General features: G+C 53.6%; 1 protein-coding gene and 1 long non-coding RNA gene across 12 annotated transcripts in view; both read left to right on the forward strand.

The window, feature by feature from the left end:
* The first annotated feature begins 616 nt into the window (after nt 1–616).
* Nucleotides 617–12,236, forward strand: part of AGAP1 (ArfGAP with GTPase domain, ankyrin repeat and PH domain 1) — a 617,831-nt gene continuing 606,211 nt past the window's right edge. For 10 of the 11 annotated variants that reach the window (XM_017537728.2, XM_037741753.1, XM_037741754.1 and 7 more), the window contains exon 1: nt 661–1,430. In XM_017537728.2, coding sequence (XP_017393217.1) covers nt 1,268–1,430 — 163 coding nt within the window. In that variant the 5' untranslated portion in view covers nt 661–1,267. Of the gene's footprint in view, nt 1,431–12,236 lie in introns of all 11 variants that reach the window. The other variant, XM_017537733.2, reaches the window with a different exon arrangement.
* LOC119472577 overlaps nt 12,073–12,236 on the forward strand; it is a 2,365-nt gene continuing 2,201 nt past the window's right edge. The window contains exon 1 of the long non-coding RNA XR_005201722.1: nt 12,073–12,121. This is a non-coding gene — a long non-coding RNA (uncharacterized LOC119472577). The remainder of the gene's footprint in view (nt 12,122–12,236) is intronic.

Consider the following 12,236-nt stretch of genomic DNA (forward strand, 5'->3'; position numbering starts at 1 on the left):
TTCTGTCGCATCTCGCGCCCCTGTCTAAACTTCAGTCCACTCGTGGAGTGTGGCCCCCACGCCGCATGGGCTCAGGAGGCGCGTCGCCGTGGGAAAGAAATCGCACGTATGAAGAGGAAGCACGTGTGCTACTTTGAGAATATGAGGCAGAAAGTTACCAAACGCGGGAGGCGGAGGCCCGCAAACCGAGCGAGGCCGTGGGACGCCGGCGAGTCGCAGAGGCTCCTGGAGCCAGCCGCTGGGAAACAAACAAAAACGCAGGCGGGCGGACTCCCGGGCAGCCTCCCCCGTGCCGGGGCGCGGCGGCCGCCGCGAGAACCCGGGCAGGAGCGGGGCGGCGCGGGGCCCGGCCGGCGGGAGGGGTCCCGCACCCTGACCCCGTGAGAACGCCCGGCGCACCCCTCTGCCCCGGCCCGCCGGGGGCGCGGACTACAAGTCCCAGGAAGCCCAGAGGCAAGCGCGGGGCGGGGCCTGGCGCAATTCCCCGGGATCCGGCGCGCTGGGAAGCGCCGAGGAGGACGCAGCGGCGGCGGCAGGAGGGCGGCGAGCGCGGGCGGGCGGAGCGCGGGCGCGGGCGCGGGCGGAGGCGGAGGCGGAGGCGGGGCCGACGTGGGCCGGAGTCCTGCGTGCCAGGGAGGGGGCCGGCCGGGCAGGCGGCGGGCGGCGCTCGGAGCGGGCTCCGCGGCTTGCACGGCGCCTGCGGCACGATCCCGGCTCCGCGGGCGGCGCACGGCGGGCTCGCGCGGGGGGCCCCGGCGCGCCGGACGGCGCAGTACGCAGCGCGCGGACCCACGCCGCAGCCAGGCGCCCGGAGCGGCGCGGCCACACTGCCCGGGGGTCGGCCCTCGGCCCGGGCGCTCGGAGCGCGGCGGCTGCCTGGGCTTTAATGGCTGCTCCGCGGAGCAGCAGCGCCTAAGGCTGGAAGGCGGCTGCGGCGCAGGAAGGCGCCCGAGCGAGCCTCCTCCGGGGCCGGCCGCGCCCGCCGCGGCGCGCTCCATGGGGGCGCGCTCCCCCCGGGCGGCTCGCTGACCCGGGACGCCGGGGCCCGCTCGCTCGCCGGCCGCGCGTCCCGGCCATGAACTGAGCCCGCGGGCCGGCCCCGCGCCTGCTCCGCCCGCGCCTTTCTTCTTGCGCCTCCTCCGCCCGCCGCCGGCGGGCCCGGCTCCCCCGGGGCTGCGGCGCCCGGCTTTCGGCGACCCGCGGGCCCCGGGGCGCGGGGCAGCGGCGGCGGCGGGGGGCGCGCGGCTCCGGGCGCGGCGCCTGCACCATGAACTACCAGCAGCAGCTGGCCAACTCGGCTGCCATCCGGGCCGAGATCCAGCGCTTCGAGTCGGTCCACCCCAACATCTACTCCATCTACGAGCTGCTGGAGCGCGTGGAGGAGCCGGTGCTGCAGAACCAGATCCGGGAGCACGTCATCGCCATCGAAGGTGAGGGCCCGGCCGCCTCGGGGCCTCGGGAAGGCGCGGGCGCCCGCGGCGCGGCGGGGGTGTGCGCTGTGTGCGTGCGGGTGTCCACTCGCGCGGGCCGGGGCGCGCGGCTGCCCCTCCGAGGGAGCACTGCGGCGCCGCTTTTCTCGCTTGCAAGGCCGGGCGATGGTCGCCTGCGCCCCGCGCGCCAAGAGCTCCGCAGGAAGATGGATCGCCAGTGTTAATTTGATAATGGACAATAGAGTCTCTCCTGCGAGAAAGTGGCTCGGTGCCGCGGCGTTCTGGGCCGCCCGAGCGTCCCGGCCCAGCCGACGCCTGGGGGCAGCTAGCTGGAGGAGTTGGCGTCGCCTGACTCGTGACAGGTTACCAGGCCCGGCCCGGGAGTCTTGCTGGACGTTGAAGACGTGTTCTGAGAAGTGCTGCCACGGGGGGCCAGGCCCAGGCCGGTGTGTTTGGGCGGTGCAGGGCTGCCCTCCTGAGTGTCTTTGCTCAATTCAGGGATGCAGTGAACTTACTGAATGCCCAGAGCCAGCCCCAGCCTCGGGAGCATAGTGTCCAGGCGCGGGTCCCTTTGCCCCTGTGCAGACGCTGGCCCCCGAAGTGTGCTTTGTACCTACCAGAAGTCCTACCGGGAGGGAAGGGCGTTCTCCAGCGGAGGCGTCTCGCTTTCCTATGTCTGCACGGGGAGGCCTCTGAAGCGGAGGGTTCTGTTGCCTGTAAGGGGGGCAGGATGCTTGGGTGGAACACCCCTCTTCTCCCACCCCGCATGTCAGGCCATGGCCTTCCAGAACAGCTACAACAGCAGTCTGCCTTCCCGGGCTGTGCCCTCTGCATTTTTGGTGGCTCTCATTTCTCTGCTTCCAGGCTGCTGAAATATTTCCTTGCTTTGTCCCTTTGGTCCTGCCAAGACTCACCTGGGGCACCAGGTGGCATGTGCGTGGGCAGTGTGGAATCATATCCTGGCCACAGTTAAGCAGCACTTCCTCTCCTCTCAGCGCTATGGGCCAGTGATGGTAAAAGGCCTGCAGGGTGGCCTGTCCATGATACAGATTCGCCGGTAAGACCTCTATTGAGGAACACTGATAATGGCCCGAGGCCACCAGGAATGTGCCTGAAAGCTTGGTGCTGGCGTTGCCCAGCTTCCTCCCTCTGTGCGGGAGAGGGTATCAGCCCACAGAGAGACTTTGCCTTGGCACTGTGCAGTCTGAACTACTACCCCGAAGTGCTTTGGTTTGAAACTTGGCCAGTTAGGTGGAGAAGGTAGATGTTGTGTTACTGAGCCCTTGGCATTTGGCAGCCCTGTAGACTTGAACCATGTCCCAGCCGGGCTGGCTGACTGGCAGACAATCCCCATGAGGGACTTGCTAATTCCAAGGGAGGATCCAGATGGAGCTCTAGGCTTATGGGGTCCTGGCCCTTTGTGTGTGTCTGTCTCCCATGAGGACACCTGGCTGCTTTTTTGGTGACTTCAGATGTTCCTAGATTCCTCAAGAGACTGGCTCTGTCTGCCTCTGCATGACTTGTGGCGGGAGGCAGTGGGACCTGCACCCATTTGCTGCTGATCGGGTGCTGTTGCAGGAAGGTTCCTCCAGAGCTCCAGCTCTGCGCCTGTTACGGTAGCTGTGAAGGCTGCACTGTGCTCGTTTCAGATGGCTCTTCCTGCCTCTTTGGCTGCATCCACAGAAGTCTGATGAAACCCTGTGAAAGGGGGCCCCAGGTATTGAAGGCACCTGGCTGAGAGCCTCTCTTGCTGTGTGGAGACCTCTGGCTGAGTGAGGTTCACAACACCTCATTTTAATTTCCCATTCTAGAAGCCGAGCTCTGGGGCCTCAAGCACTTCCAGCAAAGCAGTTTGACTTTCTAGCAAGAGGATGTGGTTGCATTTTTCTTTCTTCCAAAAAAAAAAAAAAAATGCTTGGTTCCTAGATGATGTGGTTTTTTTCTTGACAGCTTGATGCCTACCTTTACGATTTGAGATTCTAGTCCCATTCTTGGCCAGAATCCTTGTCATTTTTAATAAGGCTTAAAATCAGTGGGTGAGTCCTGTTAGGGACTGGGGTGATGCTGTGATTTTTCTCTTAGAAATAGGGATGTCTAGATTGTGTAGGACTGTAGTTAATTTAGTGACGCTTAAGAACTGCTCACACATGCTACTGTTCTTTGCATGTTCTTCTGTTATCAACAATGATACCACCTTTCATTTCTGTAGAGCTTGAACAGAAATATTCTTGCATCCATAATCTCATTGTGTGGCTTCACCAACCCTGTGAGGGAAGGTGGGCAGCTTTGTTATCCTCATTTTGTGGAGGAGTGGGTGTAGGTTCAGGGAGGGATAATGACCTCCTGAACATTTCACTGAGATGGTTTAAAGTCTGATCTGAACCAAGGGATCATTTGAATGGAGTTTCTGTCTCCAGATTGCATGTGGATTTCAGGAACCAGTGCTGGCAACTGAGCCTGCGCTGTAGTAGCACAGTAACTGAAGAGGGCTCGCCCGAGGAGCTGTCCCTGCCTGTGTGTGCACCTTGGGGGTTTTAAAGTCTATCCATTTCCGATCAGGACAGCATGTGCACATCACAACAAAGGGCTTAAAAAATCACTTATACCACCAAATAGAAAACTGGCCTCATTTTAGATTTCCAGCTAGGGTTTTTTTCTTTTTTCCTTCCTCCCTATGTACATACACAAAATTGGGGTCTGACTTTCAAAGCTTCTTGACTACCATGATGTGGGCACTTTTTAATGTTATGAAAAGCTTTTGAGGGTAGGGTTTCTCTTATTGGCACAATATTCCTGCATTTGGCTGCACCCTACTTAAAATTTCCCTGTTTTCTGTAGTCTTCAGGAACTTCTGCTGTTGGAGTGAAGTACGGCCTTGTCCAAGGAAGGGAAGGAGATTTTGACTAATGCTCATTTCAGAGCGGGTTGAATTGGGTCTGGGTTGGAACATCTCTTTAACGATGGACTAAATATATTTAAGTTGAAAGAGCCCACCAAGGCTCCCAAATAACAGAACTGGACTCCTGTTTGTAGGCATGGGATGTGTCATTTTGCCCTCAGTCTTGTTTTAAAACATTAGCTTGTCAAAAGAGAACTTTTTTTCAATACTTATTTTGTACTTTGAGAGGTTTATTCCCTCCCACCCCCCACCAAATGGCTAGAGTTTAAGGAAGCCTTGCTGACTGTTCCGGATTTATCTGATCAGAATTCTGGGGTGTCCCATGGGGCACGGTGTGCTGTGAAACATGGCCACACAGCTGTATTGTCTCTGGAGCCTCTGTGCCCAGAAATGAGCCGGAGACCCACCTCGCCTCCAGTTTCAACAGCATATGTTAGTTTCCCCCTCTGGTTCTCCCTAGGAAGGTCCATCTGGGGTTGATGGCATTGAGGTAGATGAGTCAACTGCCTTTCTTGTTAAATGAAACTTGTTCTTTCAAGGGTAAAGCCTCCCTTAGCAGTCGCACATCATCATTGAGCTTGCCAGCAGCAGGACCATGATGCAAGTGATAACTCGGCCAGCTCATTCAGCTGGGCAGCACAATTCCCAGGTTCCCAGGCCTTCCTCTGAGGTTGAGCCCTAAGCCAGCCCTCACCCCTCCATACCCCCCCAACCCCCATCCTCACCAGGTGGCCGAACAGAGGAATCCAAGCTCTCCACTGGCCTGGCCTGGCCTGGTACTTGGCAGGAGAACCCTGCCCTGCAGTTTTTAAGGGCATTTTCAAAGGGAGATTCCAGGGCTCCTTAGGAGTGTCTGAGCCCTAGGGTTTGGGGGACCCGAGAAGACGGGGTAGGGTTCCCCACTTTGTCCCGTGATACAGCTGCTTTGTTGAGCATCTGTGACCCGCAGAACTCAGAGTGTCTAATGTGCATGATCTCAGTTCGTCCTACAGCGATCCTGTATGCAGACGCCCTGCTGAGGCCCACAAAATGTGAGACACTTGTGCAGGAGCTGTGAGCTGGGCCCGTCCGACTCACCTCTGTCGCCATAGGAGATAGAAGTGGAGCCCCTGATTCATACTTCCCACAGGCGGTGTGTGCAAAGCATCCCAAGCTTGCTTCCTCCATCCAAGGCAAGAGGGTATGAGAAGGCCCCAAATAACTGAAAGTATTCTGTTCTCTGTAAAGCTGCTGACTGTGACAAAACTTACAGAAGAGTTTGTTTTCATATGGAAATGTATTTAGTCTGCTTGATGCAGGTGTGCCTGTTTAGGGAAACAAACATTTTTCATTTCCTGCCACGGATAAGTGTCATGTTTCTTTGTCACCATTGGCCATGTTCATAATCCTTCAAGTTGAATGAAGGGTGGCAGGTCTGCAGGCTCCTCCTTAAAAATAACGCTCAGTTGGCATTCAGTTGCTTCCAGGTGAGCTCTGGTACCTTACCCGGCACCCAGGGCCTCCACAGTGCGGGTGTTCTCTGTGAGTCCAGCTTATTCGTGCTTCTTACCTGTGGCGCCTGTGCTCTTTGAGATGCCACCTTCCCTGCCTGTTGCCCTGTGAGGCCTGGTCTGTGTTGGTGTCATCCATGACCAGCCTTGCCTCATGAGATTTAAGGCCCTCCTGCTCTCTGCCCACCCCATTTGGCTCACCTGCTTAACCCCACCCCAGCTGGGAGGACTGGAAGCTGGTTGAGGGCAGAAATCAGGTCTTGTTCATTTTCGTATCCTCAGTGGTTTGAGAGATCATGCCTGGCCCTTGAAGGATGCCCAGGGATTGTTTGCTGGCTGGCTGACTTGCCAGAGGGTCCTTTCAAAAGCTCCTTCTTGGTAGGATAAACAGTGTTTATATGCTGCAGAAGTGAGGGCACTTTGAAACGTTCCCAGAGCACAGGAGTTAGGGTTAGATATACCTTTTGGATTTGGTGGGTTAGCTTGGTGGGAACTCAGTGTCATGTGGTGTTTGGGATGAAGGTGAAATTTTCTTTACTGTATGTAGGAGAAGCAAAAGATTTGCCTGCTAAATCTTGGCAGCTTTTTCAGATCAGCTGTCTACAACAGGTTGGTGTTTATGTTGGGTGTAAGTGAATTTCAGACATAGAATCAATATTGAAAGGACAAACAGGTGACAGCCTGTGTCACTGCCATGATGTTGTACCTTCAGTGTCACACTGAGAGCAGTGAGTCTCACACATGTGTGTCAGGTTGCATTGAGGGCTGGGGGAAACAGGTTGCTGGCCCCGCCCATACCCTCTGAGTTTCTAGTTCTGTAGGTTTGGAGCAGGAGCCAAGGATGTGCCTCTCTAACAAGTGTCCTGAGGATGCGATGCCCTGGTCCAGGGACCAACCTTGGGGAAGCATTGATGTGGCATCTTCTCTGGGCCATTACTACTTCTTCCAAGCTGCAGTTGTAGCCAGCGGAGAGGGTTTCCTGTCAGCCCACTGCGGGTTGCAGGTGAAGATACCAAAGGCCAGCGGCTCAGGGAGATACTTGTGGTGACACAGGCTAAGTGTGGTGGAGGAGTGTTTTAAACTAGGTCCCAATGGTTTCATGCTGGTGTTCATGTGGTCTCCGTGATGCTATTTGAAAAGGAGCTGAACGCTAGGTGAGGAGACCTGTCGGGCCAGACCCCCTTAAATTTCATTAGGGATGTCACCAGATTCAAGAGACTGGAGAAGAGACCTAGAGCCAGCAAACAAAAGACGGAGGGCTCATTAGGGGAATTTACCTACAGAGCGGTCGCTGGAGGCGGGCTGGGCGGGAGAAGCACTGCTGCCTGCTTTCGGAAAGCGTGCAGTTGAGACAGCATTTTCACTCAGCACCCCCCAGGAGCCACCACCCAGCGACCTTCTTTTAACCCAATCAAAGCGCCTCAGTACCCTGGATGGCCTGCGTTCCACGGGACAGGCTAGGGGCTTAGATGTTCCTCAGAGATAAGGAATGAGGCTCTGCTTTGGCCACTCCCAGATTCCTTAGCTCGGAATCCCGAACACACGTTCAGGTGCACCTGCCGTGCAGGGCCATTCTCAGGGTGTGCTTCGGTCCCTGCTGTCAGGTGCATCTGCCCCCGACCGGGCTGCGTTTCTGTGACACGGTGGCAGGGCGGATGGACATTGCCAAGAGAATCTGGTCGGAGGGTGGAGGCAGCTGATGTCCATTTCCTTCTAGTCTCATTCTGTGGTTTTGCGAATTTATCTTCTTGCCTTTTGGAGATTGTTGCTTTTTAATGTAGTCTCATGTATGTTTCGATGGGATTCTTCAATATTCACTTATATGATAATATGGCAGATGACACATTTTGTTACCAGTATTTCCAAGCTGAAAGGGCATTTCCGTGAAACAGAGGAGCTAGATATTCCTAGTAGCTTGGCCGGGCGCGGTGGCTCAAGCCTGTAATCCCAGCACTTTGGGAGGCCGAGGCGGGTGGATCACGAGGCCAAGAGATCGAGACCATCCTGGTCAACATGGTGAAACCCCGTCTCTACTAAAACTACAAAAAATTAGCTGGGCATGGTGGCACGTGCCTGTAATCCCAGCGACTCAGGAGGCTGAGGCAGGAGAATTGCCTGAACCCAGGAGGCGGAGGTTGCGGTGAGCCGAGATCGCGCCATTGCACTCCAGCCTGGGTAACAAGAGCGAAACTCCGTCTCAAAAAAAAAAAAAAAAAAAAAAAAAAGAGCTGTTAGGGGGCCCGAAGGAAGTGACTGAGAAGGGAGAGAAGCAGTGAGGGCAGCCGCAGGAACCTTCAAAACAAAACCTGCAGCCCTCTTGCTACCACCTCTTGTTTTTTGCCTAAACCAGGCATTTTATTTTGTTAAGATGAAAATCCCTAATTTTACATCCTTTTTTTCGTGTGCCCTGCAGGTGTTTACAGTTTGTGAGTCTCACTCTGCCTTGTTTTAACCACTGATTTCGTTTTGTCTCGTGCCTCTCTACACTCTAGCAAACCTGTGTCCCCCTCCCTGCCCCCTTCCCAGTTCTCCAGACCCTTCCAGTCCTTAGCTTAAGTGATTGAGTCTGGCAAAGCGGATGAGGCTTAGCTATTTTTAAAATCCAGGGTTTGAGGTTCTGATCTGGTGCTTAGCCACATAATTCCTTCCCTTTGTTAAGTACCTTTCTCTGAGAAACAAAATGCACTCTACAGATGTTAATCTCTAATCTTTGCAGCATCTGTTATTTTTGTTCAGGGGTACGAGTGCTTTGTGTGTGCTTCAGAGAGCCCTGGCCTAGAAGCTCTGTGCTTCTCAGGCTGAGAGGATTGGGGGGTCCCGTTTCATAGTGTGGGCTTATGTCTTTCCCAAGATGCATGACCACCCATCGGGAGGCAGGGCTGGCATTGTGTGTTGGGTCCAGTCCCTCTATCTTCCAGGGCCTTTCTCATCACAAATGACCAGAAAGGCCCTGGAAGATACAGGGACTGGACCCAACAGACAATGGGTATCGTGCTTGTGTCTGGGACCTGGGGAGGGAAGGAAAGCAAATGCCACCCCCTGCAGAAGAGATCGTTTGAATAACCAACCAGATAACTTGTTTGTGTGCGAGGTTGGGACATTTTCCATAAAGAGCAGACTAAATATAGGCTCGAGGGTGGGGGCCGGGGCTGGGGAGGGGGCTGTCACTGCTCGCTCCAGTGTTGTTTCTTCCGTTGGTAACCAGAACTTGCCACCAGCCCCGAACAGGTGGCCACCCTGCGCTCTCTGGGAACAGATTGGTGTTTTTGTTTAACCAGGGGCTCATTTGCAAATTTCACACTTCTCCCGCTGTTTGATGGGGATTGTCTTTTTTTGGGCTGCAGTGTTGGAGTATTTGTACAGTGTTTCTACACAAGCAACTGTCTAATCTTTAAAAACTGCTCATGCCGTCTGGTTGTCATTAGCATCATGGTTAGAAGCTCTTTATTTCCTTTTTTTTTTTTTTTTAAGGGTGGGAAAACACTTTTCATGGTTCTGGGAGAAGAATTTCAAATAATTACTGGCCATGTTCACAAATGATTTATGTTTGGTCTTAGAAATGTCAACATTCAACAGGCTCTAGCAAATACAACCATGTTGATTCCCAGCTTAGGACCTTTTCTCACTCAGATAATAGTCCTAAAGGCAGAACAGCGTCTTTAGAAAGTACATTTAGCTTCAATTCAGTAAGTTTTAGTTTTAGCCAATATGGACTTACAGTATTGAGGATACTTGAAATAAGTTAAAAAATTAAAAACAAAATATGAATGCCTGCAACACATAGCCACAAGACCTACTCTTGTTTCAGAAAAGAGTTCTCACTTCTTAAATGTCACCTTGGGGGCATGCCCTCCGTGTGACGGTGCCCTGCAGCAGGATTGGTATTGTTGGAAGTGCTGGCTAGCTTATGTAATGAAAAAGAAATTGATTTGGAAAGAGCTGATTGCCCTGAACTTCCATCCTGTTTGTGTGTCGAGCTGCCCTTTTCAGTGGGGGAGAATCCAGCCTGTTTTCCAGGGAGGGCGCTTCCGGAAGCCTGCCTGCCCACCCTTGGTTGTTGTTTTGGAAGGACTCTCTGGGGTGTTGCCGTGAGCCGGATCGAGTGTCTGCTTCTGTTCTGACACTGCTCCTATTGGAAGTTCAGGCTGGTGAACCTGATTTGGGAGGGGGTGGTGTGGTTGGTGGGGAACAGCATTGTGTTAATTTTAGCTTCAACAATCAAGCCTGGGTCTTGGAGTGTTCATGTAGTACTTGAAGTTTGGGTTTGGAATTGGTGGGACTGAGACCACTTCAAACTCTCTTATTTCTTGGAACTTTTCAGTACTTATTTTTGAGACAGAGTCTCACTCTGTGGCTCAGGCTGGAGTGCAGTGGCACTTTTGGGGCTCACCATAGCCTCAACCTCCAGAGTCAAGTGATCCTTGCACCTCAGCCTCCCACATAGCTGGGACTACAGGTGTGTACCACGTCTGGCTAATTCGTTGTATTTTTAGTAGAGACAGGGTTTTGCCGTGTTGCCCAGGCAACTTCTAGACTCAAGCAGTCCACCTGCCTCAGCCTCCCAGGTGCTGAGATTACAGGCATGAGCCACCACGCCTGGCCTAATTTTTAATTTTGAGACAGTCTCTCTCCTTCAATCAGGCCGAAGTACAGTGGCACCATCATAGCTCACTGAAGCCTTGCCCTCCTGAAGCGATCCTCCTGCCTCAGCCTTCCAAGTAGCTGGGACCACAGACACATACCACCATGCCCAACTAATATATTTTTTAAAAATTTTTTGTAGAGATGGGTTTTTACTATGTTGCCTTGGCCTCCCGAAGTCTTAGAATTACAGGCTTGAGCCATCACACCCAAGCCTCGTGCTCCCTTTTTCTGACACGTCACATAAAGATGCCCGAGTGATGAAGGAGAAAGTTTTCACAAACTGAACACGTGTGACCAGCATCCTGTTCAGTGGCCAGCACAGACCCACCTGTCTTGAGGGTCGTTAGAAATTGTAGTGATCGTTTATTGATCTCTTCTGCTGGTGGCCTGCATTTGAGTGGTTGCGTGTTTGGGGCGATCATGAATAGCACCACTGTGCAGATTCTTGCGTGCCTTTTGGTGCCCATCTGGCCTCATTTCTGCCTGGTGTGTGCTAGGCTGTGTCTCTTTCTCTCTGCTGTTTGGATGTAGCTGCTCTGAAGCCGTTCCTTCAGCCCAGCAGCCCCTACCTGGGGAAACCTTCCAGTGCTTTCTAGGTTCGTTTTATGACACTCAGGATGGCCATTTGTCTCCCTCTGCTGATTTTCATTCTTTCAGTTGTTTGTTCATAAACAAACATTTGCATGGCTGATACGTTTCCAGCACTGTCTTGGAGATTAGGTTTTTAAACTTTCGGGTTGTCTGCAGGCTGTTAATTCCTTGTTAGTTGAATAATGAGGGCTCTGTGAATGGAGCTTCGTGAGTGAAATCTCTCACCAGGAAGAGGGTGCAGTTCCCCTGGGGCTGGAACGGGCCCCCTTTGGTTCTCCTTGGCTCCTGGCAGAGCTCAGTCATCAGCTGGGGGACTCTTTCTGGCTGAGCCCCAAGCAGCCCCAGCCCATCTCCGCTGGGTGTTAGATAACCCACCGGAACTGTGTCGGTATTTGAAAGGAAATTCGTTCTGTATGCTTGGGCTCAACTGTGTTATGGCTTTAATAGTTACGTGTTAGCATTATTCAGTTTTTGTTTTTTGTAGCAATTATGCTGAAGACAACAAAAGGAAAAAAAGCTAAGTGTTGCCAACTCATGGGGTAATTTTCTTTGTTCCGGCGGCCGTGTCCTGGCAGCTGCCCATCCCCCTCCATAAAGGCCAGGGCTAAACAAGGCCAGAGCCAGGAAGGACCAGGGGGCCATGGGTTGAGGGCAGTGTGTGCGTGTGTGGACTTCTCTGGTGGCTTTGCAATGGCAAATATTTATTTTGAGGGATGGTAGTGGGAGGACCAAGTTTATACTCACTTTGTTTAGTACGGGAAGTGGCTAATGTGGGAATCAATGGACAAGATTTTATCAAGCCCCTGTCCTGGGCAGAGCCCCGTGTTTGAAGCTGGGAGAACAGGCAGATGTATGGGACATTCAGGGGCCTTCAGACCTCACCCAGGAGGCCACTGATACACACAGAAACCACAGCCACAGAAGGCTGTGTGGGAGGGGCCTGGGGGATGGGGCGGAGTCCAGGAAGGGATCCTGGAAGTCAGGCAGGAGTCAGGAGGGCTTTCCAGACCAGTGGCTACTAGGACTGGAGCATCCAGAACAGAGTCTCTTCAGCCTGGGAGAGCAGGGTGGGTTACCAAATGATGGGTGATCCTTGACAGCCCTAGGAGCCCTTTTATTGGATGGCAGGAACTACTGGTTATGGATCCCGCTTGCAGAGGGAGTTTTTTTTTTTTTTTTTTT

This window comes from Cebus imitator, unplaced genomic scaffold (assembly GCF_001604975.1).
Source record: "Cebus imitator isolate Cc_AM_T3 unplaced genomic scaffold, Cebus_imitator-1.0 Scaffold106, whole genome shotgun sequence".
In the NCBI taxonomy this organism is placed as follows: domain Eukaryota; kingdom Metazoa; phylum Chordata; class Mammalia; order Primates; family Cebidae; genus Cebus; species Cebus imitator.